Source organism: Ochlerotatus camptorhynchus, unplaced genomic scaffold (genome assembly GCF_037179485.1).
Source record: "Ochlerotatus camptorhynchus isolate MF236.1 unplaced genomic scaffold, CSIRO-AGI_Acam_v1.1 ptg000406l, whole genome shotgun sequence".
In the NCBI taxonomy this organism is placed as follows: domain Eukaryota; kingdom Metazoa; phylum Arthropoda; class Insecta; order Diptera; family Culicidae; genus Ochlerotatus; species Ochlerotatus camptorhynchus.
In genome coordinates, this window is record NW_027040892.1 from 81,459 (window position 1) to 108,685 (window position 27,227).

General features: G+C 43.6%; 1 protein-coding gene across 2 annotated transcripts in view; it reads left to right on the plus strand.

Annotated features, from left to right (window-relative positions):
- The window catches only part of Syn1 (Syntrophin-like 1), a 366,892-nt gene that overhangs the window by 39,991 nt on the left and 299,674 nt on the right, over window positions 1-27,227 (plus strand). For both annotated transcript variants that reach the window (XM_065233653.1, XM_065233654.1), the window contains exon 2: window positions 23,906-24,269. In XM_065233653.1, coding sequence (XP_065089725.1) covers window positions 23,906-24,269 — 364 coding nt within the window. The remainder of the gene's footprint in view (window positions 1-23,905; window positions 24,270-27,227) is intronic.

A 27,227-nucleotide genomic window follows, 5' to 3' on the forward strand; every position in this document is an offset into this window, starting at 1 on the left:
TCGTTTTCGTTGACAAGTTGGCAAGCAGCGTCTGAAACATTGATTTTGAACCAATTCCGTGAGAACAATATTACAAAATGGATTTTGAAGAAAAGGTGAAGAAAGGAGTGCCAGAATATTTTGCCTGGAACTATTTCTTAAGAGGAAAACAGAAAAGAGGATTTGCAAAGTGTGTCAAGTGCAATAAAGTTATCAAGTGCGAAGGTTCTAGCACAAGTGGATTAATTGCGCATCTTCGAGCACAACATGAAATAATATTGGCCAAACGAAATGCATCTGCGCCGTCTGAAACATCTGAGCAAATTGCATCAACATCCGGATCCAGTGCGAAAAAGAGAACCATCGTTCAATATTTTCCAAAGGCTTGCCCTATCGATGCTGTTCTTGCTCGACTATCTGCAAAGGACGGAATTTCATTCCACACAATATGCAAATCGGAGGACATAAGGCAAGGGTTAGTTGCTCGTGGTTTCAACGACATCCCACGAACTCACCAAGGAATACGGCATCGAGTGGAAATGTTTTTTGAGAAGGTCGTCAACGAATGCCGGAAGGAATTCGAAGACATAAAAAAGGATGGAAGGAAACTAAGTCTCACGTTTGACGAGTGGACATCCAACAGGAATCGACGTTACATGAATGTAAATGGTCATGCTGCCAACAAAACGTGGAACCTAGGCCTGCAAAGAGTAGTTGGATCCATGAACGCGGAGTGGTGTGTTGAGCTACTTTCGACGTTTTGTACAAGAAAGCATCTAAGCCGGCCGCCTACATGGAATTCGCTTAAGTAGAATTAGCTTAAAATTTTAGTAAAACTTAAATTCTCATTATTCAATTTATAGGTCCACACTGTGATACTGACACAGATACGGATGATGACGATGATGGAAACGCCGATTTTTTTTTACGATTGGCAATACAGACCACGACGAACACACAATTATGCCCGAATACTGTACAACTGTGAAAAAAGTACGAGATACAGTGAAGCTCTTCAGAAAATCTCCAGTGAAACATGACGAAGTACTCCAGAAAAATGTCAAAGCAGACCAGGGAAAAGAAACAAGTTTACTTGCTGACTGCAGAACAAGATGGAATAGCCTGCTGGCAATGTTGCGCCGATTCTACGACCTCTGGACTGCGGTTCAAAAATCCCTGCTCGATCTGAAAACCAAGAACAAGATTAGTTTTAGCGAAGAAGAACTGATAACAATCAAAGAAATTGTTGAAGCGCTGGAGCCAGTTCTGGCTTCTGTTGAACTGCTGTGCCGTAAGGATTGTACGATCTATGAAGCCGATGTGGGCTTACACTTTATGCTAGAGCAGCTCTTGGAACAAACTTCAAATATCGCAAAACAGCTCCTCGAGTCTCTTGTTGGAAGAATTTCAGAAAGACGGTTCGTCTACGCAGATTTGTTTGCATTTATGAGTAACCGCTCTGTCCGCGATACAATGACAAATGACTTTGGAATATTCTTCAAGACCTCGCGGACTGCTTTGATAAAGCAGTCGATTGAAATACTACATCGTTTGATTGATTTGGAAGGGAACGGAATGAATGCAGAGATCGAGCGAAGAGAGGAACTCAATCGACTAGATTATGCAGCTGATGCAGAGAACGATAGTTTGACCGTGAAGGAAAAATTTGAAAGACGGTTGCAGCAGTCGAAGTTTGCAGTTTCTAGTTTTGGCTCAACGTCAACGTCAGCAAACTGTTTGACAAAAGTTGTTCGACAAGAGTTCGCCTACTACGATGCAGAGTGTTTGAAAGGCAAATACATGAAGATCATTGACTATGCCCTTTGCACTGTACGTCCCACATCAGTGGAGTCTGAACGAGCATGTTTGGCATCCGGAAACTTTGTCAGTAAGTTCCGTTCTCGTTTGGGAGATAATACGTTGTGTTCTCAAAGATTATTTTAACGAACAGGCCAAGCTTTGAATAGTGCATTTTTTTTATTCAATCGTTGACCAATAAACGCTTTTTATACAAAATATGCAGCTTTTTATTTCTTTTAGAACTTCGTCCAAATACAGGTTTTACCGGTATTAGAATTTTCAATACCGTAAAACCGGTTTTAGGAAGAATGTGCCGGTATTACCAACCCTAGTTCAGAAGATAGCTTAGCTTAGCTAAGACTGACTGCACATATCAATGGTTGCTACTCCGTGATTGATCAGAATCAGTGAAATTGTACAATGAATCAACCGAATGGGGCTGAGAGTGACCGTCCATTCTCGTTGTACAAGTTTAAGTGACTCCATATTTTGTAGATCAATAACGGCGCCGGCCACGTCCTTGCAATCAGGTGCGAGTATGGAAGGAATATTAGAGTGACCTTTGTTGTTTGTGGGCCGTGTTTACCTCTGCATCCCAACAAAAGACACAGGAAAGGAGATTTTGTTAGTAAGTTGGGTTCTTTGGATCAGGATTCACCGTGGTTTTAAATGAATCAGTGTTATTATGCATTATACTTGGATTTGCCTGAAGCCTAAACAAAATTGTGGATCATTATAATATAAATCTGACTGAAAGCTGAAAATAAACATAGAGCAATGAGCATGAGCAAAATTGACCGCCCGCAACTGCTAACACCAAAGAGCTGAAAACCAATTAAAACGAATCCGATATCGAAGAGCTGGAAGAAAACTTAAATAATTCAAATCAATAGATCCAGTCTGAATGGAGGCTTAAAAAAGAGAATAATTATACACCAATTACCCCATTTTTTCAGCTAGCAAAGTATGTGATTCTCAAACATCCGACACACCAAGCTTAGGTTCGCAGAATTTCCAAGAAAATGTTTGCATTGCATCATCCTTCCTTCGAATTTAAATCACCCAATCACTTTCACGCCTGCAAATGACTCTTCAGAAACCCGTCATCTACGTAGCCACGTCACGTCAAAAGAGGGCGTCCCATAATGAAATGGTTTGCAAAATCATGATCCACATACTGTAAAGGAGCAACGTCCAAGAAATCAAGTGGGCATCGATTTAATTATTCATCCCAGCTGCTATCACACTCAAGGCTAACTCCATACGGCACGGTTCGATATCTATTGATTAGACTCCATAAGAGGACACCGAGCCACCAGATTGAGCAAGACATTGTGAATATAATTAGCATTCTCGGCTCTTCCTCACCTGGCACCAAGAAGGCCGCACGTGTATCATCCAGGCATGAAATCAGTTTGCCTTCAAGCCTGTGTGTCATATCCCTCCACTGACGGAGGATGCAGAGTGACGAACGAGGCGAGGAGGGTTGTCGCCCGAGAAAAGTTAACGCATTGTCATCAATCGACTCTAGTCCAGGTAAACATCCGACCGGCATATCAGTAAAACACCAACTGGAGCTCTAGTGTTGGAACGTGTTGGGGCTCTTCGCACGTGTCTTGGTCTTTGTCCTGGAGCTGACATAACTGATGACATCCCATCTCAATCCGACCATAAGTGATATGCATGTGTTCAGGGGTGGGGTGGGATGGAAAATGTCGATGAGCAGATTCTTGAGAGGGAGTGGTGGGATGATTTATGCTTGAATCACTCAAGACGTGATGAGATCTTATCGTTGCTGGACACGCGTTTAGTGGATAAGACAATGCCAACATGGGAAATGAGGTCGGGCTTCGCACAAATTGCATCCGATTCCAGTGTTGGATTGCGCACGACCGAGTAGAGATAAATAAATAATTAATCCAACTAATCAATTTTCCTGCCGCTGGATGTGCGTAACTCGAGAAACTATGATTTGATGGCGGTCCACTGATTTGGTACCATGGGGCCATGCTGTAAGGTAAGGGAGATCGATTGCATGTATCAGAAATTAATTGATATCAATCACGAACGCAGGAACGATGGATGGATTATGCTGGCCGGAAATTCATGTTCTACATGTTGTTGAACATTAAATGCTACACAATCCTTAATTTGGTTCGAGATGAAGGAGCATCTTTTGTGCTCGATTGAGAGCAAAGACCAAATTTCTTATCAAAGATCACTTCTGTCACAATTAAATAGCTAGCAGTCTATGAATCCGTAGACCATCAGATAATAGAGAATGTTTAAGATTTCCACATAACAGTGTTGAGACACAACTATTAGGGGGAAGTCTGGTAGAAACCTAGCAAGCGACGAATAATCGAAGCAACCTACAAATAAATGTATTCTCATAGTCTGAAATAAAATGCCATTCCAAGTTTGTCTCTCATCAAGCTAAGACGTATTTTCAAGTAGTAGTAAATCCGGTCTACGGCCATATAACATTCAAGAGGTTTTGGGCCCGAAGAAGTTCAAGATGGAAAGATCCGGAATAACGAAGCTGACGAACGAAAACTTCGAAACCTGGAAGCTGGAGGTGGAATTCCTGCTGGTTCGCGAAGGACTATGGAAGTACATCGTGCCCGGAGTCAAGCCGGAAGAGGCTGCAAACCGAGCGAACGCGGCGGAGCTGATTGCCTGGGACGAAGGGGATCGGAAAGCGCGTGCGACCATTGGGCTGCTGCTGAGCAGGAGTCACCAAGGCCATATCCGGGCTACGAAAACCGCAAAGGAAGTATGGAAGAATCTGGAGAAGCAACATGAAAAGAAGTCACTAACGTCGAAGGTTCACCTGCTGAAGCGGATTTGCGATCTCAAGTTCCAGGAAGGAGACGGCATCGAGGACCACCTGTTAGAATTCGAGAGTTTGTTTGAAAAACTGGCCAACGCTGGTACGAAGCTCGACGACGATTTGCAGGTAATCCTGGTGTTCCGCAGTCTACCAAGCTCTTTCGACGCGCTGACGACTACCCTCGAAAATCGGTCGGAGGACGAGCTGACGCTGGCCCTTGTAAAGGATACAATTATCAATGAGGTGCAGAAGCGAAAAGGGACTGTTCCGGCGGATTCAGCGGTATTGAAGGTGGCCGGGAAATCGAAATCCATTGTGTGCCACCACTACCAGAAGGTCAGCCACAAGAAGCGAGACTGCAGAATTCGGCAGAAGCAGAGCCAGGATGAAGTTTCTCGAAGTGAAAAATCGGTTGCCAAGGAAACCAAGAAGTTTGCCAAGCAACAGGCAAATGCAAGAAAAATGGAGTCCACTGAAGAGGATTTCGTTTTTAGCGCTCGTGAAGGACCAGTGACGAAATGGATCGTGGATTCTGGAGCCAGCTCCCATATGTGCGCCAATCGAAAGTTTTTCGTATCCGTTGAGAAACTACGAGATGATATCCCAAGTTTCGTTACTGTCGCTAATGGGAAGAAAGCATTCGTGAAAGGTGTGGGGAACAGCCAGATCCATTGCTACGGGAAAGACAGCGAAGCGAAGCAAATCGTGCTCACCGGTGTCCTGTACGTCCCAGATCTGGATATGAACCTCATTTCCGTCGGGAAACTCGTCCAGAAAGGCGCAGCGGTAGAGTTCAACGACAATGGCTGTACGATTGTCAAAGGTACACGGATTGTGGCTGTAGCAAGGCGTAGCAACGGTCTCTACCACTTGCAGATGGAGGAACGCGTGGGTGCGGCAATTGAGCATTGCAATAAGAAGAACTGTTTGCATGACTGGCACCGTAAGCTCGATCACCGTGATGTCAAGGCAGTCCAAGAACTGGAGCAACGACAATTGGCGACGGGCATCAATATTAAGCAGTGCGGTTTGGTTTTGCCTTGTGAGACCTGTCGCGAATCCAAGAGTAATTAAAAATTTACAAATATCGAATCTCCCAGCGCATTATCGTAGCAACAAGAAAGGTAGGATGACCAGAAAATTATTTGAGGACTAGGACGACTGCTTCTTACCACAGTTGGAGGAGCTTTGCGCAGCCAAGAACATTAGCTTCAAGGTTTTGCTGCTCCTTGATAATGCTCCGTCGTATCCGCCCATCATAAGCAATCCCGACAGAATGCTTCTATACATGCCACCAAAAAACACGTCTTTGATTCAACCCATTGATCCAGGCATCATCAAAAAATTCAAGCTGAGCTATGTAAAGAGAAGCTATAGTTTTATTTTGGAAACAGCCGAAAAAGAAGGCCTACCACTAGCGGATACACGAAAGAAGAATTGTTTCGACTACTTGGATGTGGTTCTAAAGGACATAAAACAAAGCACGTTGGTAAACTGCTGGAACAAAAGTCTTCCGTCTTATTTCGTGAATGCGCAATTCAATAAAGACGACAACAAGAATTTGCAGATCAAGTCCGAAATTCAACAAATTCACAGCATGTTTGGTGCGCCGGGGATAAAAAACACAGTGAAATCAACGAAATCATAAGAGATTAACCGTTAACAAACTGTACCCATCTTACAGAAATCGGGTTCAAAATAAATCAACTCTTGGAATTCGAAAACTTCTGCACATTTGACAGTAATGTTGAACAGAGTGCAAAAATGCTGGATTTGCTAAGGGAAGTCCAAACCCTTTTCAAGGAGTGGAAGAACTAGGGTACTAGTATGCATTAAACATGACAGCGCTGGTTGGTTCTTTGTCATCGAAAGAGGAAATACATTGTGGAATAGATCTACAGTTTACGAAAGAAAAAAACAAAACAAACTAAGCGTTTAATTGTTTTGAGGAATTCTCCACGATACGTTGCCATCTTGCTTAATGATACGTTATACACATTATACAAAATAAACGCAATATGCTTGGTGAGCCTTATTCTGGAAAAATTATGCGAGGCAAGATTTTGAGCTCCAAAATACCCTAAAACATTAATAAGACAAAATTCATGTTCCTAGTGGAATATCACCAAACCTACCCCGTAAACGGTTCACGTTAACTGTGCTGAACTGATACGAGGCTCTTCATACCTTGGAAAGTCAATTGCCACCATTTTGGATCCCAAAATGGTGGGAGACATCGATTTTGGGCCTATGTACGTCGTCCCCCTTAATAGTTTACGTTAAAGCAAAGGCCGCAATTTTGGATTCCAAAATGGCGTCTGGCATCCATATATGATCTCTACACGTCATCCCCTTTCCGGAAATACCTATATTGTAGGGTATTTGACAGTTTTTCTTGAACCGATGGCCTCCATCTTGGATTTCAAAATGGCGCCTGGCATCGATTTCTGGCCTCTACCCGTCATCCCCTTCCAGAAAATACCCTTATTGTAGGGTATTTGACAGTTTTTTTTTAACTGATGGCCACCATCTTGGATTTCAAAATAGCGTCTGGCATCGATTTCCAGCCTCTACACGTCATCCCCTTTATGAAAATACCCATATTGTAGGGTATACGCCAGTTTTTCTTTAACTGATGGCCGCCGTCTTGGATTTCCAAATAACGTCTGGCATAGATTTCCAGCCTCTACACGTCATCTCCTTTCCGAAAATACCCATATTGTAGGGTATTTCACCGCCATCTTGGATTTTAAAATGGTGTCCGAAATCGATTTCTAGTCTCTCTACACGTCATCCCTATTCTGGTTTGTGTCCTCACATTTCCACACATAACATATTAAAGAAGTTCATGTGCACACTAGCGCTGCGTAGTGAGAGAGTTCTTAAATAATATGACTAACATCCGAAAGGACTTGGTTACCTCAACAACTTTCCTGAAGACAACAACTTTCTATATGGTCAGGTTCTCGAGATACAGATTATATAGGAAGTTCACAAGCACAGTAGCGCTGCGTAGTGAAAGAGTTCTGAACTAATATGAACACCATACAAAAGGACATGATTAACTGAACAACTTTGCTGAAGACAGTAACCTTCTATATGGCCAGGATTTTGAGATACAGCTTATATACAATGCTCATATGCACACTAGCGCTGCGTAGTGAGAGAGTTCTGAACTAATATGGCAACCATCCGAAAGGACTTGGTCACTTGAACAACTTTGCTGAAGACAGTAACTTTCTACATGGCGAGGATCACGTTGGACTTAAGATCCATATATTATTGCGCCCATCATAAGTAACATAAAAGTTAAGTGCCTCTAGCGGCGTAGTTCTGAAGGAAGGCCTGATTAGAGATGTTATGCCTCAGAACATCCTGGTGGCGCCAACCGGGATTGAAGGCCTGCTGGGGTGAGAGGCAATTACGCTTACGACTACACCAATGGCACCGTTAAAATCCCGTTCACATTACAGCGTATATCACGTGATATTTGCTGTCTTGCAAGGAGCACTCATACATCTAGTTTTTACTAGAAATCCTATATATGAATGCTCATTGCAAGACAGCCTATATTACGTGATATACGCTGTAATGCGAACGGAATATAAAACAGAATTTACTCTCCTACTCCAAAATCTCTGGATAGGATATTCTATTTAGGTTCAAAATAATTACACATAATTTGAGAAAGCTCCAGCAGAAAATTTTGAAAAGTAAAAAGGTCGAAATGACAGAACAGACTGAATGTATCCAGTTACGATAAAATTCCTCAGGTGTAATAATTTTTGAAAATGTCATAACAAGTATTTATGATAAGTCCTCCTTCGCAGAGCTAAGCCAATAAAGAAAATAACCAAAAATCAAATGAGTTCCAATACGGATCCATCGATTGCTGCAGGAAATAATTAATCTCTTCCGCTAAATGTGAGTCACTTCATTGTATCTTGACACGACAAGCCAGAACATCATACTGCACTTCATTCATCACTTCAGGCCCCTATCGTTATTCATATTCAAATTGATAGCCCACCGATAACGAGAGCATCATCATCGTTCGTCTGTGATTAAAAATCTACCTTCCCCCCTTACCCACCGCTCATGTTTCGTCGTTCGTTTGCTTCTCTGTATTGCTCTGTTAGACTGTCGAAAAGCTCATCCCAAAAATATAAACTAACATAGCTAGCACGAGAGAGAGAGAGAGACAGAAAAAAACCATACCACCATGTTGCTCCCCCTCTACATTTGAGTATATAGTGATATCATTCGGCTGTCAGCTTCAGACAAGTGGAGAATGATTAAACACATCTAATGATTTTTGATTTGTATAGGCAATTAAATTTAATGATGTTCAATTTGCCTGTTATTTATTGATCATATTTATGGCCTCTTTCGAGGGTGGCAGCGAGAGTTGTTCAGGTCGGGTCTCGGGCACGCAATCACAATCGGTTTCCATACACATCGCGTATAGATGTGTGATGCATTGAGCCACGCCGCCGAGTTCAGTCCCTCCCCAAGAAGCAGGCAGCCAACCGCTGGGGCGCAGGGGAAGTCAGGTCAAATGAACCTCTTTGACCCGAACGGTGTGCTACAAGCTTCGCTCTGTGAACGTCCGCCGATGTAGGTGGGTGGATGGAAGTTGAGGAATTTTGGTGCCCTGCCGCTCCAGCTATTTAGGCGACGAGACGGCAATACATCACCAATGATGAAAGGTTATTATGTTCAGGTTTATGAATCTATTTTCTGCGAAGAGCATGTCGTTGTCGTCACCGATGTCGACGGCGAGTGAAATTGAGCGTGGATCTGAGTGAGGTAGTTTGCATTATTATGATTATTATGACGGGCTTCTCGGGAGTTTCCACGAAGCAACCACCCTCCCCCAAGACAGGTTTGGGTCGACCTCGATGGAATTTGGACTTCACTGCTGGTGGGACTGAAACTTGGATGGATTCTTAGTCGATACATACCAGCTACCAAAGCATCAGGTGTTGGCGTTGGAAGGCTGCCGAGAAGCGGATTACACCAATTAGCAGGGGGTAAATTGATAAATAATAACATCTCACCAAGGGAATTAACTTGTGGTGGCGATGATGTTCATGAGGCTTGGAAATTCAATTTAAGAAAAAGGTTTGCATCGACATTCTAGCTTTTATGCGTAATTGGTTGCTTTAAACTTTACGGGAACTAATTCATGTTTATTTGAAGATGCTGGGATGAATTTGACGATGGTTAAAAGCAATCTTCCGATTGATCTAAAGAGGAATATCAAGCTGACGTGACATTTCCTCATTTACTACTTCCTGACCTACGTTTTTTGCGGATTTGAATGAACGGGATTAAATTATGAGTTAGATTAATTTACCTTGTAGGCCCTTCGAAAAACTATCAAGTCGAACAATGCATTAGGTCCTAAGTAGCATTAATCGATTTTCCTCGTCGACTTTCTCTTTCGATAACTTGGCTACAAGAGCGCTTCTTTAGCTTCTTTTATCGAACTATGTGTTGAAAATAGCTGAAAGCATCTATGCATAGCCGTGGGAATGCAAAGAGAAAATCCACAAAGAGAATCTTTCAATCTTACTTAGGAGCTAATGCATTATTCGGCTTGCTATTACTTGACTTGATAGTTCGTTATATGTGTGGTCGTGAGATGATCTATTTGGCTTTTATTTTGATTCTAAAAGCATCGTGATTTATGTTATGTGGATCAACCGGAAAGAAACGTATATCTCTTCACTGCGGAAGCCCCTTCTTCTCCCGCCACAGTCGAATTAATCCAGTCATCGTCCTGTAGTCGTCCTGGACCTGTGTGTGGGCTTGGAGAAGGGGTCTTCCAACCCGCAACTCAAGGCAAGTATGTTCGTGTCATCACCAGTTCCGCTCCTGATTCGTCGGTTGCTTCCAGCGCCGCACCGCCTCAAGAGCAACAACCGGCTGGTTCGACTGAAACGTCATACTCCGATGGCTTCAAATCCCACATCACCGATGGGACATATAGCACTGCACCGGATCTTTCTCGCCACGTTTTGGAACATCCCAGACCAGAACGCGCTGCCTGCTGCCTCAAGGAAGCCCCTGAGCCACTCAACCCAGTCGCGCTTGCTGATTCCTGCCATCGTAGTCGTTCTGGCCCTGTGGTTGAGAATGGTGAAGGGGTCTTCCAACCTTCTACATCAGGCAAGTATACGTTTGTTGAAAACAGTTCTTCTCCTGATCCCTCTCTGTGTTCCAGAGTACCACCATGCTCGTTTCGGCTGATCGATCATTCTGCAGACCTCCAACCGACTTCGTTCGACCGCCTGTTGGTGTATTACCAGAACGTTCGTGGCCTGCGAACAAAGAAAGATGATTTTTTCCTGACTGCCGTTGACTCTGACTACGATGTCATAGCCAGGTTTCCCTCCATGACCGCATTAATTCATCTCAATTATTTGGCAGTCTATTCACGGCATTTTGAAACGACGGCCACCACCAGAATAGTACCAAATCGCGTGGAGGGCCTTGATTGCGGTATCCAAGCACCTAAGCTCCTGCATCGATCCTGTTCCAGTTTGCACTTCTCTAGAGCAGCTGTGGGTCAAAATAACGACGCCTCGTAGATCAATAAGTATTGGCGCTATGTATCTACCTCCAGACCGGAAATCTGATTCGAGAAGCATTGCAAACCACATCAGTTTGATTGGTACCTTGTTCTCTCGACTAGAACAAAACGACCTAGCTCTGGTATTTGGTGACTACAATCAGTCTGGGCTCTCATGGAACGTTCTTGCAAACGATCTTCCTAGCATTGATGTTCTTCGCTCGAATATGTCCGCATCCTGCTGTGCTCTCCTTGATGGTTTCAACCTGCATGGCTTAACGCAAATCAACTCGATACTGGCGAACAAAGCTGCAGGACTGGAATGTTCTATCCTAGAAGCCCCAGAGCCTTTGATTGGCTTCGACACCAATCATCCTGCGTTGGAAGTTTCCATCAACCTATCTGTTCCTGTTCGCTACGATAACCTCCCTGTTGATGTACATGAGCTCGACTTTCGTAGAGCAGATTTCGTCGCGCTGAGTCACTCGCTTGCCCAGGCAGATTGGCAGTTCCTTGACACGTGTTCATCTATTGATGAAGCCGTCAACTACTTCGCTAAGGTCGTTGGCCGGGCAATAACTGATTCTGTTCCATTGAAGAGACCCTCTCCCAAACCCGCATGGTCCAATGCTCGACTACGGAATTTGAAGCGTCTGAGATCGAAGGCCCTCCATAAATACTGTCGTACTCGTAACCCATTCACCAAACGATTATTTTCAACAGCGAGCAACGAATATCGCACATATAACCGCATTCTTTACAAGAGCTACACAAGGCGTGTGCAGGCTAATTTACGGCTTAATCCAAAGCAGTTCTGGTCATTCGTGAATACCAAACGAAACGAGGAGGGACTACCAGTCGAAATTCACCTGGGTGATAGAATCGCCAGCAATTCCTTTGGAAAATGTAATCTTCTGGCAGAACATTTCAAAAGCATTTTCAGTGACACTACGGCTTCGTTATCCCAAGTTGCTGAAGCGGTGAGGGATACTCCCAGTGATGCTTTCAATTTTTAGATTAACTCGGTTACAGTAGACCTCGTCGAATCCACCATCAAGAAGCTGAAATTTTCAAATGCTGCTGGCCCCGACGGGATCCCCTCAAGCATCCTGAAGTGATGCTGTTCAGAACTTACAACACCGCCTTCGAAGCTGTTCATTATTCTTACAGCAGGGGGAGTTCCCTACGCGTTTGAAATCGTCATTCATGTTCCCGATCTACAAGAAAGGAGACAAGAGAAACGTCGAAAATTACCGAGGGATCACATCACTCAGTGCTTGCTCTAAAGTTTTCGAAATCATCATCAACGACGCATTATTCTCTAGCTGCAGAAATTACATTTCTCCTGACCAACACCACCATGATAACATGGTTAATCAAACAATTAGGAAGAGAAACTGATAACACTTCAAACCAAAAATCATAAATTCTAACATCTGAACATCTAAAGTTCTTTCACAATTAACACACTAAGTTTTTTCTACCGAGCTCGGCTGTGCAAATCTCAGCAAAAATAAGTTTCACTGAGATATCATCAAAAGTGACATTTGATTGCTGAGTCTCGGATAATGCTTAGCTGAATCTTAGCAATTAATTGAATTGTTTGCTGAGATCTCAATAAAACTTTTTTTACCGAGATTTGCCCAGCCGAGCTCGGTAGAAAAAACTTAGTGTGTTAATTGTGAAAGAACTTTAGATGTTCAGATGTTAGAATTTATGATTTTTGGTTTGAAGTGTTATCAGTTTCCCTTCCTAATTGTTTGATTAACCATGTCATCATGTCGAAGAGTTAGCTGAATATTTTGACATTTGAATAGCGTCATATCTGAATAAATAACAATGTATCAATTCGATTTAGCTTCCAAATAAAGTGTTTGTGTTGTAACAAACTGCAAGACAATTGATAAAACAGAGAGTGTACATTTAGTTTGCAATTTTGCGTTGTGGAATAATTTAAATTCATATTTTTTAAACGCAATGGCACGCCCCTTCAGCTGAAATTTTATCAGTAAAAAGCTCGCCTTAGCATCTATTTGTAGAAAAAAATCATTCCTATTCGATTGCTGAAATTTTTTCATACCAATCTGACGTTTGGTGTTAGAGATAGAGCAATCTCCCCGTTTTACCTTTATTGTGGAATAATTTTAATACATAATTTTTTTTAAGCTCAATGGCACACCCTACAAGATGACATTTTTACAGTAGAAAGCTCGCATTAATTTCTAATAGTCGAAAAAAAAAAAATCATTTCATCTGACTTTTGGACACAGAACAGAAGTGGAACTTCGGATCAGAAAGTGGCTCCACTTTTCATTGGCGAACACTAGCGCACCCATCGGTAGAAAGCATCTTCTACCTGCTGTTAAGATAGGCAGCATGCTATCATAGAGTGAGTGCGCATAGAAAGCCCATATGGAACGCTATCACAATGCATCGCTTGTGGAGCAGAAAAACGTACCACTTTTTGCTTCATCGATTTGTTTGCACTTCCCCTTCTGTTCTGTTGTTTAATGTTAAGCTGGGTTAATATTAGGCAAATGATCTACTCAGTTGAAATCAATTGGCTTGAAAAGTTGAGCCAGGTTCAACTTTTTTCAATTCAAGTGAGTTGATCAAGTCAATTGAATGGCATGGTTTACACGATCAATTCGCGTTCAAGACAGTTGAATTCAACTGACTTGATCAATTGAGTTGCCCTATCTAAACCCAGCTTTAGAGATAGAGTGATTTCCCCGTTTTACCTTTGGTACCTAGTCGAAACTAAAGATTTTAAGGTTGGACTCAACACTTCTTTCCGTCTGTGACCAATAATAAGTCACAAAAACTATCTCACCTGTTTAAAACATTTTCGGTTTTTATTATCTCGGTCGAAAGGTGACGTATTGGTAGCAAAGGAATACAAGAAAGATGGAACTATCCCAAAGAGTTTTACAGGTATTTACTAACAACAAATTTTGAGTAGACTTAGGTATGTAGGCTCAAGCAACAACAACTGATTCGATATCCGTTTAATTTTCCAAAAAACTTAAATCAAATTGCAATCTGTTTCGATAAGAAGACATTGAGAAATTAAAGATCGAACATGAAAATTTAATGAAGAATCATGAGTCTTAAAAAAATCAATTTCAAAGTAGTCTCTCGCTACGGAGACGTTTTTAGACTTGTAGAAAAGATACAAACCACTTTGAAACCCAAGATTCTGGGATTTTAAGATCTTTTAAAAAGATAAATTCTTTAGAAAGCAAACTTCACTTTTCATGATTCTAAACTTTGAACAAATTATTTCCGAACTTTGAATGAACTCAAGCGGGGTTTATGTAGGTCCGTGCTAAGCCAATAATAAAGAAATTATACAGATTTTTTTTTCAGATTTTTGTCAGCCAGATACAGATTAAAAAAAATTGTTACGAAGAAAATACAGATTGAAATTAGAACAAATGTGGCAACGCTGCATTGGAGTTCGTCATTCTGTTGGCGATAGTTACACTGAAACAAAACATCCGCAATACTTCCAATGATTATTGCATTGCTCGAGCCCTTTAACAATATGCATTCGAATTTCGGATAATTTTCTTATGGTTGAATTCGTCGTCAGATGATGAACATCTATATGACTGTCATCCAAATACAGGATGATTTTCGTTTGAAAATTAGCTATAAAACATACGGCACTCAGAGGACAAACATTTAAGAATAGTGTGACATGCAAGTGCTTTTAATTAGATATAAAATTTGATTATCTACAATTCCATACTGCATAGCCATAATAAGCCATTCCATTATGGATTCAAAACTTTTTCGTGGTGGAGAAAACCTCCTCCACCACGGATTAGCCAAATATTTTATAAAATTCTTCTTTATTTTATTTTTTTGTTATGTGGTTTACAATTACTAATACAGGGCAAGAGGTTAGCCAGAGGGGCTCTTCATCTTTGGTGAACTTTTTGATTTTGTGTTGTACATGTTGTGTTTTACTGTGTAATGTTTTTCAATTTTCCTCTTGTGAATTATGTTGTTTGAATGTTTTGATTTGTTATTCTACCTACTTAACCTATCTTAACCTAACGTGCCAGATTGGTTGGATCGCCTACAGCAATCTCTGAACCTTGCGATGTAGGCAGCTCTCCGTAACTCCAGTGTCCGAAGACCAGCCAGGCGGTGGACCTCAGAGTTTCTAGTTCGTGGTGGACTGTTGAGAATCATTTTAAGGATCTTGTTCTGGATCCTTTGAAGTTTAAGATGGTGGCTTTTTGCACAACTCTCCTAGATTGGCATCCCGTATTCTATTACGGGAAGGATGATTTGTTTGTAGACAGCAAGCTTATTTTTCAGGAACAGGGTAGACTTCCTGTTCATGAGTGGATACAACGATCTTATCAAGATGTTGCACTTGGTTTTGGTTTTGTCAACGTGCTCCCTGAAAAGAAGCTTGCTGTCTAGTGTTAGCCCGAGGTACACGACCTCTTTGGACCATTCCACCACTGAGCCGTTTAAGCAGATCTTATTATTTTCAGACGGAACAAGTCTGGGAGATTTTGAGTGTGGAAAGATGATGACCTGGGTCTTTGTCGCGTTGATACGGATCTTCCAGCTGTTGAAATATTCAGACAGGACGCCCAGGCCTCTCTGAAGTTTGGCAGTCAGAGCTCCGATAACCCTACCCTTGTAGACGATGGATGTGTCATCTGCGAACAGAGACAACGATCCACCATCAGAGAGAGCCGGCATATCGGAGGTGAACAGGTTGCATAGAATGAGGCCAAGGATGCTTCCTTGTGGAACTCCGGCACCGATGTTGAAATCATCCGATGTGATGCTATTCAGAGAGACTCGGAACGTCCTGTCCGATAGATAGTTGTTTATTATCTTCACTAGGAAGATTGGAAGACCGTACTGCTGCAATTTGAACACCAGGCCATCATGCCAGACATTGTCGAACGCTTTTTCAACGTCCAACAACGCCATGGTACATGTTTTTGAAACAGACCTGTTCCGTCTCAGAATGTTTGTCACTCGAGCCAGCTGGTGGACGGTCGTACGAAAACCAAACTGTTCCTCGAGTAAGATGTTGTTTTGTTCGGCAGATGTTAGGAGCCGGTAGTAGACTGCTCTTTCGAACAGTTTTGATAACCCTGAGAGAAGGCTGATTGGTCGATAACTTGAAGGAGAGGACGGATCCTTCCCAGGCTTCTGGATGGGTATGACTTTAGCTGACTTCCAACACGAGGGGAAGTAGCCAAGTCTGAGGCACTGGTTAAATATCAGTGCCAGATGGTTGTAGAATCTGGAACTCAAGTGTTTGAGTTCCAGATTCAGGATGTTGTCGAAACCTGGGGCCTTCATGTTTTTAGATAATTTGATATAGGCCAACAGTTCGTCAGCCGTCTCGGATTCCTCTGGAAAAATGTTAGGAATCTGATGAAGATTGGTTGCATTTTCAACAACCTCAGATTCATGAGGGCTGACGATGTTTTGTCCGAGATTATGGGAGCTGACGAAATGTTGACCTATCGCGGCAGCCTTCTCTTCAGGAGTTATCAGATGAACCACTGGGTCGCTGGGACGATCCAGTGGGGTCAGTGGTTGAATGGGCCTGGGTTTGTTTTTAAGAATTTTCGTTAGTTTCCAGAAGGGCTTTGCACAATCTGGGAGAGAGCGGATTTTGTTAGCAAAATCTTGATTTCTGAGGTCCACCATCCTGGCTTGGATGGTTTTTGTAAGACGATTGCAATGGGTCTTCAAGACACGCAAACCAGAACGCTGGTATTGCTTTCGGATGGAGTTAAGGGAGTCTGATGAGATCTTTGGTAATTCTATCAAGGTTCAGAGTATTGCTCACCTGTCTGGATACTGGCACGTGTTGGTCCCTGACCCGGGATATCGCCTCCTCGATGGAACGCAGACACCGGTCAACGTCTTCGGGCGTCTCCGGAAGGACACCGTAGTCGACAGTGGAGTCGACACAGTGTTGGAACTGCTCCCAGCTGACACGATGGTAGTTGCGTCGGGAAGCTTGGAATCGGTTGACAGATGAGCCTATTTCGGCCACCACCGGATAGTGGTCCGAACTCAGCTCCTGATGGGTCACAGGTAGCGAGATGTTGTCTCCCATGTTGCTAATGAGGATGTCAATGGTGGAGTGAACGCCAGACCGGCTCAACCGGGTGGGAGAGTCCGGCGCTAATATGGTGTAGCGAGCCTCTTGCAGGTCGTCGTTGAGGATGGTGCCGTTTTGGTTGCGTGAACTACTGCCCCAAGCCTGGTGTTTGGCGTTCAGGTCGCCATCAATGATGTACTTTTCGCGCCGTCGAGTTAGTTTGATGATGTCTCTCCGTAGGTCTGCTGCCGACCCGTCCCTGATGGTGATTTGCTTGGGGCAGTACGTCGCAATGATGGTGATAGGGCCGACAGGAGTGGAGACTTCTACCCCTAAAGCTTCGATGGTAAGGAGAAACATCTGCTGTTGGCTTCTGCCAAGCTTCCAGCTGCTCGGCAGAAGCCGACAGCAAATGTTTCTCCTTACAGCAATAGCAACTCCTCCTCCCCCGGAGCAGGTTCGATCTAGTCTTAGAAGCCGGAAGTCAGGAAGGTAGACGTTTACCTCTGGTTTCAGGTGGGTTTCGGTGATAACGGCAATGTCGATGGTTTATTTGTTGAGGAAGTTAACGAACTCGATGATCTTGCTCTTGAGCGAGCAAGCGTTCCAGTTGTCGATGAAACGTGATGCAGCAAGAATCTGCTCGGTTCTGGTTCTGCAGGAGCGCTTGATGATGATTGCTTCTGCCATGATGGTAATAAGTTCCTCTGTTGTGAGTAGCTCTTCGTTTTCATGCGATGGTGGGGCATCATCTCGACGCCACGATAGACCCGGGGGAGGGGACGAAACCGTTGCTTCATAGGACTGACGGCTCGGATTAGCCGGATGGTTTGGCACCTCAGCAGTTGGCGGGACCGATGCAGCAGAAGCCAAACGGTTGTTGAGCGGTAGTGGCGGAAGAATCGGAATCGGACGCCGTTGGCTAATGGCGGAGAAATTCTGCTCATTGCGTGTCGGTACCTTTTTCCGACCCGGCTTGTTCTGCGTGGAGGCCCTTTTGCGGATTTCCATGAATTCCGCACGCTTCGGACAAGACTTGCTGGTAGCTCGATGTGCTGCGCCACAGTTGGCGCATTGTGGATCGGCGTTCTCTATGCTCTCGCATTCTTGGGGTTCGTGTTCTTGCCACATTCGTTGCAGCGATGAGCCATGTGGCAATTTTTGGTCCCATGCCCAAACATGAGGCAGTTTGAGCATTGGGTGACGTTACGGGGGCGAGGTTGGTAGCGTTCCCACTTAACGACGATGTGGAAAAGCGCCCGAATACACTGCAGGTCCTTCAAACACATTGTGTTTCGCTCGAGGTGGACCAAATACAGCTGGTCACGGTACTTGCGGGAGGCGTCGTGCCGATTCATCCTGAAGACTTGCGATGGCCTTAGGCCGTTCTTCTTCAGCTCATCCGACAGCGCGGCGATTTCCATATCGGGCAGACCACGCACGACCACCTTGAGCGGCTTGTCCTCCTCGATGTCGTGAGAGAAATACTCCCATTTTTTCTGCTTCAGCAGCACTTCAACGGCCTTGTAGTCCTTCCTTGCTGGTACCATCAGCATGATGCCTTCAGATCACAGGCGCATGGTGCACTTCATGAAGCCTTTCTCGATGTTTTCCCGAAGTCCAGGTGGGAATCCCTTGGCAAAAAAGGGTGGTAGATTCTCCTTCTTCTTTATTTCCGGTTCATCACCATTTTCCAGAATGGCGTACTGGTTGTTGGACAGCAGCTTTTTCGAGGCCGACTGAGCGTTGGCGATTTCCTGACGGGAACGCTTCCCGGACGAGCTTGCAACCGCATCACCACGCGGTGGTTTTCCCATACTGGGATCGAACGATGTTTCACTTATCACCGCGAAAGGGAGACGCGAACGATATGTCACAAAACTAATACTCAAGATAGAGAGCGGACGAAACCGGACTGGACTGCTTGACGATCAAGCAGTGAATGGGGACCAGATGACGAATTAGCCAAACATTGGTTTTCATCCTTTGCCTATGTTCGTAACAGCTCTGATAGCGATGCATATGCTTCCACCTTGTTTGTCAGCTCAGATCAACAAATGACGTTCGATAGAATTATTTACATCATCGTTTTGAATGATTTGCGTTATGGGGCTGAACCAATACCATGTGAATTTCCATTTAGTATGACAGTCATTCTGCAGAGAGCATTACGCATTTCAACTGAAGGCCCTATCCCTTCTCATAACAAGTTTCATCCTGTATTCGAGAGGAAAATCATCTGATTTCAAAACAACCGTCAGCGAAAGCGAAAAAGCGATTTCGGTGTTTTGTTTTGAATGGTCTGAGGTTTCATTTGATCGGAGGATGATGTTTATGTGCAGTGTACCGCGATTGGTCGTGCATTCACTGCAAGCAGCAATTTTGAAAATGGCCGGAAAGCATCACGACAGCGTGCTCTCCTTGATTTTCCTTAGAAGCGGTCCTTGGTGTGCCAACCATTATTCTTGCCACCTAGCCTGCATGGATGTTTCGAAATAAGGAAAGATTTATTATAACAATGTTTTGAATAAAGAGTTATTAAGTATGTTCGAGTAAAGAAGCGAGTAGTGTCGTTATTTAAAGGACGGAATCCCTTTGGTACAAAGAGTGAAGTTATCCGTGTCTGGCTTTCGAGGAAAATAATCTCTAGCCGAAGCGGTAAGCAGGTCGTAGCCGCTGAACCATCAATTTTCACCATTGTCCCCCGAAGCAGACGACAACAACAACCATGTCTACCAAGCGGTTGCTGCAAACAACAGGATAAACCGTGAAAAAGGAAGGTTGTGCAAACGACCGCAAGCTCACGAGCCAATAATTGGATCACGTTGCGGTAGGTTGTTTTGCTTTTTACCCATTCCTTGTGCCTACATGGCCTTTGGTACTGCCAACGATTTATCGTCCAAGTCAAACAACGAATGGGTTGAATGGCCCAACTGCCACCCCCAACCGAGCATATGTAAGATTCTCTAGCACAATTGTCAGCGAACTTTTCAAAGAATTTTATGGAATTAATGTTTACTCTTTTCGGGAAAAAGTTGACTACAGCAAACGATTTGGGAGTTTCATTATGCATTCCTGATGGCTTCCGCAACTCAATTCCGGCGGTTAATAAAATATAAACAAATCCCGCCCCGTAACGTCACGGGAGCTTCTAGACTCGTAAAACAAATCAACTCGACTACCAACTCCATACTCCAGTGCGGATGGGTGAGTGGTGTACGTGTACCAATGGTGGAACAATTTGGCCCAAGCACTCTGCAAACATGGGCAGGAGCGCGCGATTTTTGAAAAATTCATACTCTGTGCCCCAACCCATGGCCCAGCTGAAAGGCCTTAACCTAGTGATAAGTCTGTAGGAAATCGAAACATTTGAAACGCGGTGGTGGCATCTACGTACCGTTTACATTTGTACCACAACACAGCAGATGGCAGAGAAGAGAACGCGGCAGTCCTGTGGGATTTTCACAAGGCCTCGGGCCACTCGCGGGCTCCGGCTGCTCAATCGTTCCCCGTGCATCACGTACGACGAGGTCACCAACTAGTCCAAGCTCCCTTCGGCCAGAGGAAATAAAAAGGGGAAAAGCTTTCCGACCGAAAGATGAATGGGAACGAATAAAATTTCGCACTCAGATCGAATGCGTTTGCCATTTGGTGTACCCATGCAGGCGTTCGTTCGTGGCCACGATTATGTATAAATATTCATTCAACTTTAACTTGATGCTTTACAAATCCCGGTGGAAGTTGGAAAGCTCAAAATCCAGCACTCTTCCGTGTGTGTTTGGTTTTGGCTGCTGCAACGATTTTACAAGGCTGGGAAATTTGTGCCTTTTTATGTGGGCGGGAATTGTGGCGGATGAATGGGGAAGGGAACAAATTTCCGGCCATCTCTGTAAGCCTATGGTCCATGCGGGCAGCAGCGACAGACTTTTGCGCAAATTTGAACCGGATGTTGAACGGGATAGAAAATTGAAAATAATTGAAACTAATGGCTAATAAAATGTGTGAATAATTCTCGGTGGGTAAGGCGAATCGATTGACTGCTGCAAAGGGGGTAATGGGTGGGGTGGTAGGTTATAATGGCCACTTCCGGAGTTCGTATATACCGTTGAAACGGGATCAGGAGTGATGGAGAAGAAAAAATCAATTTCCGGCAATTGTCCAATGAAATTATCTGCATTGCTGGGTGGTTTTAAATTGATGAGCCACAGCTTCCCGGAAGGTTGGGTTTTCGAGGTTCTCAATCAGTTTGGATTGAGTTTCAAGGAACTGAAATCAGAAGCGGGAATTGTTAACAGAAAGCAAATAATGCTAAAAATCAGCAGATAGTCTATTTATTATTATTAGATTCATAATTCATGTAATTATATTTTTTCCATCTCATCATGAAAGAAACTTGAACTGTAAACATAACCGAAAGCTTGAGTCCAACTTTTTGCCATGATGACTTAGATAAAATGGTTGACACGTAATTTTTATCTAATAATTTATTTTTTTTAGCTTTTTGATACTTTTTCCAATAAATAAAAAAATCTAAGCCTAGTCAGTAAAGGTACGGTATTACTAAGCTGGAGGCGGTGGGTTCAAAACCTGGTCCGGTCGAGGGAATCTTTCGGTTTGGAAATGTTCTCAACTTCCCTGAGCATAGAGTATTATTGTGCTTGCCACACCATAAACAAATTGGAATTGGCATCGAAAGTTCTCGATCAATAAGTGTGGCAGTGCATTTATAACGCGCAATAAGCTAATATGCGATAAGAAAAAAGCTTGAAGAAGAAGAAGAAGAAGAAGCTTGCCCTTAAAAGATCGTCATTCTTTCATGTGATTTAAGGAGCCCGGTAGCCTGGTGGAAACCATTTTTGCCTTCTGCCGTGGAGATGCAGAGGTGTATTTGGTCTTTAATAACAACAGAAGTCGAACCAAATATCTTTCTCCTTCCTGATGATCATAAGCACGTTCAGGGCTGGCAAATGTCATTTTCAATGAAAGATCTCACGCGATATTTACAGAGATACTTCTGTCACTATCATTGGATGAGAAAAAGAGATTTTCTTCAAAATCTCATCGTATTTTTTGTTATGACAGAACGTGACAATATTGAGTTCATCGTAATTACTAGCTCATTTAATGCTATTAAAGTTACTTGTACCGAGGAAATCTTAATAGCATATTCACTCTACCGATTACATACGGTTGTTTGCTTAAATTCATCTAAAGAAGTTAGAAATGTGGATGTCAAAACCGCATAAGAATTATTCTCATGAGTGCTTGATCATTGAAAAATGACAAGAAAGCTAATGATGGGTAGTTTCGTCTCGTGATAGTGAGAGGACCTGTTTTCTCATCGTCACATGACGGCCGTGATATTTACCAGCTCTGAGCACGTTAGTGACCATAACCATCAAAGTAATCAATTTTCAGAATTTGTATAAAGAGAATAGTTAGCGCATTTCAAGCTCCATTCATTTTGATCTTTGTGCAAATCCAGACGAGCATTCAAAGAAACTTTGTCAAAGGGAATTGCATGCCGATTTCTTGGAGAATTAATACGTAAGTCAAAGTAGTCTTTCGATGGGACTCATAGGAGGAACTTAAGTAGCTTATGAGGAGAATGCAAAGTTAATTAGAAGCACAATTCCATGAGAATTTCAAAAAAATACTTTTAGAGAATGCTATGATGATTTCCATCGGAATTGTAAGAAGAAAGGTAAGAAGGCTTTTAATGCAAAATAGCTTGGTCAAAAACATCAAACGTTCTAAGTGTAATACAAAAATTCAAGGAATACACCTTGAATTGTGATAGATGCTCAACTGTTGGATGACGAGTACTAAGATAATGCCATATTAATAGTAGAATGGATCTTCGTGTGAAGATTATTTTGAACATAATGATAAGTGATTTTTTAAGTTAATTCTGTGACAGTACATTGCAACAGAGCAGCGATTCTTAATTCCAATTATCTATTTTTTTTCTTGCAAGTGAAGCCTGGTTTAATGATGGCAAAGAAATACTTTAGTTATTCCTTCTTAATAACAAACTTTCATCTAAGTTTCGCCGTCCCTATTACTCGAGCCTTTGTTTGGTTTATTTAATTTCAACTAAAACTTACCAAACTAAAGCCAAAATCTATCCATCCATCCATCCAAGTTTACGTTCCCACACAATAGAGCAAAAAGTACCTATCATACCATACCTATCAAGAAGCAAGATCCTGGCAAAGTTCAAGAAAACTAGAAATTGGTTACAAAGTTGCTCACTCTCGTGGCTGAGTCTCTGCTTCCCTAAGAAACTTTCCCTTCTATAGCCAGGAAACCGGCAAACCATCTTCGCCGTCTTACTGCGTCTGCTGCTGCTGTGGGAAGAAATTTGTCTGATTGATGGTTGAGCAATGGTTTCCCTTGAATCCATATTTAATAAGGCTCTCTCGCTCTCTCTCTCTCTTGTTCATCCATTCGAATTTCTGGGGCAGCATCAGCAGCAGCAACGCATTTGCGGCGATAAACTGAAAGCAATTTCCTTCGAGTACTTCTCCCAGTCCGATTTGCCCCCGCTCATATTGGGTGGAAAATTGTATACCACATCTCATCATTTTCCGTTTTCTCGTTTCTCATCTCGAAACAGGAGCAATCACAGTGGCAACAACAGTTCGAACAATTCATCCCAGCCATCGTCGGCGGGTGCATCGGGGCCATCGATTCACTCGTCGGAGAATCTGAGCAACGGAGGCGGAGTGACGACCCCGGCCGGAAGCAGCACACTCAACGGCGGAGGAAGTCTGAACGGGGACAATTTCCTCAACAATAATAATAACAACAATGGCAGCACCAGTAACGGTGGCCACGTCCTCAACAATAATGGCACCAATGGGGCGGTGGTCGGCGGGGGAGCGGGCAGTGCCGGCAGTGGCAGTAACAACAACAGCATCGACAACGGAATCGCCGAAATTTGCGACGTACCTGATTCGGTGGCGAACCAGAAGCGACATGTGAGTTGCCATTGAAATTGATTTACTGTTGATTAGTTTATTTAGATATTATTTTTTCTTATGGGTTTGTATTAGATGAGTAAAACATAAATTAGACGCAGAAGTCTTTTAAGGTCCTTTCAAATATTACCGGGGAAAAAACATTTTTACGCGGTACAACATCCTCTGGAACCAGGTAATATTTGAATGGCTCCTAAGATGTAATTTTAGTACTATAATATATATTTTACCTAACTCGATTTAAAACCAGGCTGCTTTCCACAACTCCCCTTCAATATCTCGATCTCCTCCCTAACTCGAAAGTTCGTTCAATACCGAGTTGACTTGAAAATACGTCTTAGCTTGATGAGAGACAAACTTGGAATGGCATTTTATTTCAGACTATGAGAATACATTTATTTGTAGGTTGCTTCGATTATTCGTCGCTTGCTAGGTTTCTACCTCCAACACTCCTCCTCAACGAAAGAATCATGGCTGCATCTCGAAACCGCGTTTGCTTGATACGTTGAAGAGGCTTCGTCATCATGTCTGCAATCATTTCGTTAGTTGGAAGGTACTGTGGACTGATGATTCCTTGCTCCTTCAGTTGACGCGCATAGTGGTACTTCGTGTCAACATGCTTCGAACGTCGCTCGCTGGAGTTGGATTCGAGTTGCTTGATGGCGCTCTGGTTGTCCTCGTTCACAGTAACCGGAAACTTGGTGTGGATTCCCAGATCGTCGAATAGTCGTAATATCCAGCATAACTCCTTGCAGCTCTCCGTTATAGCAACGTACTCGGCTTCCGAACTGCTCAATGTTACGCAATCTTGTTTCCTGGAACACCATCCAATCATACCACCTGCATACCGGATCAGGTAGCCTGTGGTTGACTTGCGATCTTTGGTGTCACCAGCCCAGTGGGCATCTACGTACACCTCCAATTGCGTGGAATCGGCTCCCAGGATTAGCTCGTGGTCAATAGTATCTTTTAAGTACCTCAGGATACGCTTCGCCTCCACCCAATCAGCCTGTGATGGGCAACTAGTTTTTCTCCTAAGGATTGAAACAGCTGCTGCAACATCAGGTCGAGTACACATGGCCACGTACAACAACCCACCAATCAAGCTGGCATACTGATGGTTATTGGGCAGCGGGATTTCCTCCTTTGGATGTAGGTGGCCTGGGTCCAATGGCTTCGCGTTTTCCAAACCGAATGTGGTCAGAAGCTTCTGGATGTAGGCTCTCTGACTTAGTGCAACGTGTTTCTCGGAACGGAAGACCTGGATACCAAGGAAGTGCTTGATATCCCCGAGCGACGTCACCGTGAAATATTGGTTCAGCTCATTAACGATGGCCTTGTAGTCGTTTTCAGTCTCGCATGCTATAATGAAATCGTCAACATATAAAACAATATAAGCGATTTTCCCTCTGTTCTGCATGACGTAGAGACAACAATCGTTCTTGGACGGCTTGAACCCCATTTGTATCAGCGTTTTGTCCAATTTGTGGTTCCAAATACGGGCGGCTTGCTTCAACCCGTACAATCCTTTGCGAAGACAACAAACCTCGTTTTCTGCATCCGCTGTGCATCCAGGAGGCAACCGCTTGTAGACGGGTTCTTGTAGCTCACCATTAAAGTACGCTGTCTTGACATCTGCATGTTTGATGAGAAGTTTCTTCTGGCAGGCGACGGAGAATAGTGTCCGGTACGTTGTTTGCTTCACCACGGGAGCAAACACTTCGTCTTAGTCGACTCCATATTTCTGCGTAAACCCTTGAGCGACAAGCCGCGCCTTGTACCGGATGACCCTTCCATTCTCGTTCGTTTTCTTTTTGAAGATCCAGCTACATCCAATGGTTTTCTTACCAGCCGGCAGCATGGTCAACTCCCACACGTTGTTCTCGTACATCCATTGCAATTCATCCTGTATGGCTTGCTTCCACATGTCTTTCTCCGGACCAGTCACAGCTTCTTGATAGGTGCGCGGCTCGTCATTGTCGTGATGTGCAACCCGACTGTCGGCACAGTAGCGTTGAGGTGGAATACCCTTCGTCACCCTGGTTGATATTCGCTGTGTACCTACATCTTGCTCTACGTGGATTGGTACCGGCTCCTCCTGTGACTCACCTCCATCGAGTGCTTCTGCTTCATCAGCATCTTCGTACAGGCCATCCGAATGTTTTTCAACACCGTGGAGATCTTCCTCTTCCGTGATTTCACAATCGATTGCTGGTTCAGGTTGTCTCAGCTCCTCCGGTGTATCCGTCTCACTACGGTTTTGATTGAAAAGCGATAACGGAAAGAATAACGTACCTTCGTCCTCTGTGGAAATTTCCCCCTTGTCGATCATCGAAGGCAGGAATCGGGCATCCCGGCTAATCGTCACTTTGTTCGTTATCATGCTGATGAAACGCCACGCTTTGTGTTGCAACGAGTAGCCGACAAAAGTAAGTTTTTCGGCTTTGGATTCGAGTTTCGATCGTTTGACTTCAGGAACAAATACGTATGCTGGTGTTCCAAACACTTGCAGGTTCGAAACGTCCGGCTTGACTCCATGCCAAATCTCCTACGGAGTTTGATTAACCGCTTTCGTTGGCAACATGTTTACAGATGACTTGCTGTGTTGATTGCTTCTCCCCAGTAGCGATTATGCATACCTGCTTCCAAAAGCATACACCTGGCCATCTCCACCAAGGAACGGTTCTTTCTTTCTGCGACTCCGTTCTGCTGTGGTGAATATGCTGCTGTAAATTGTTGCTGGATACCTTCACACTTGAGGAACGTCATGATCTTCGAGCCACGATATTCGCCTCCCTGGTCGGATCTCAGCACTTTCGGCGGTCTGCCAAACTTCGTCTTCATTTTCTGCACATAGTCCTGGATAGCGTCAAATGTTTCTGATTTTTCTCGCATCAGATACAGCGTTGTGTACCGGCTGTGGTCGTCAATAAGCGTCAGGAAATAACGACGACCACC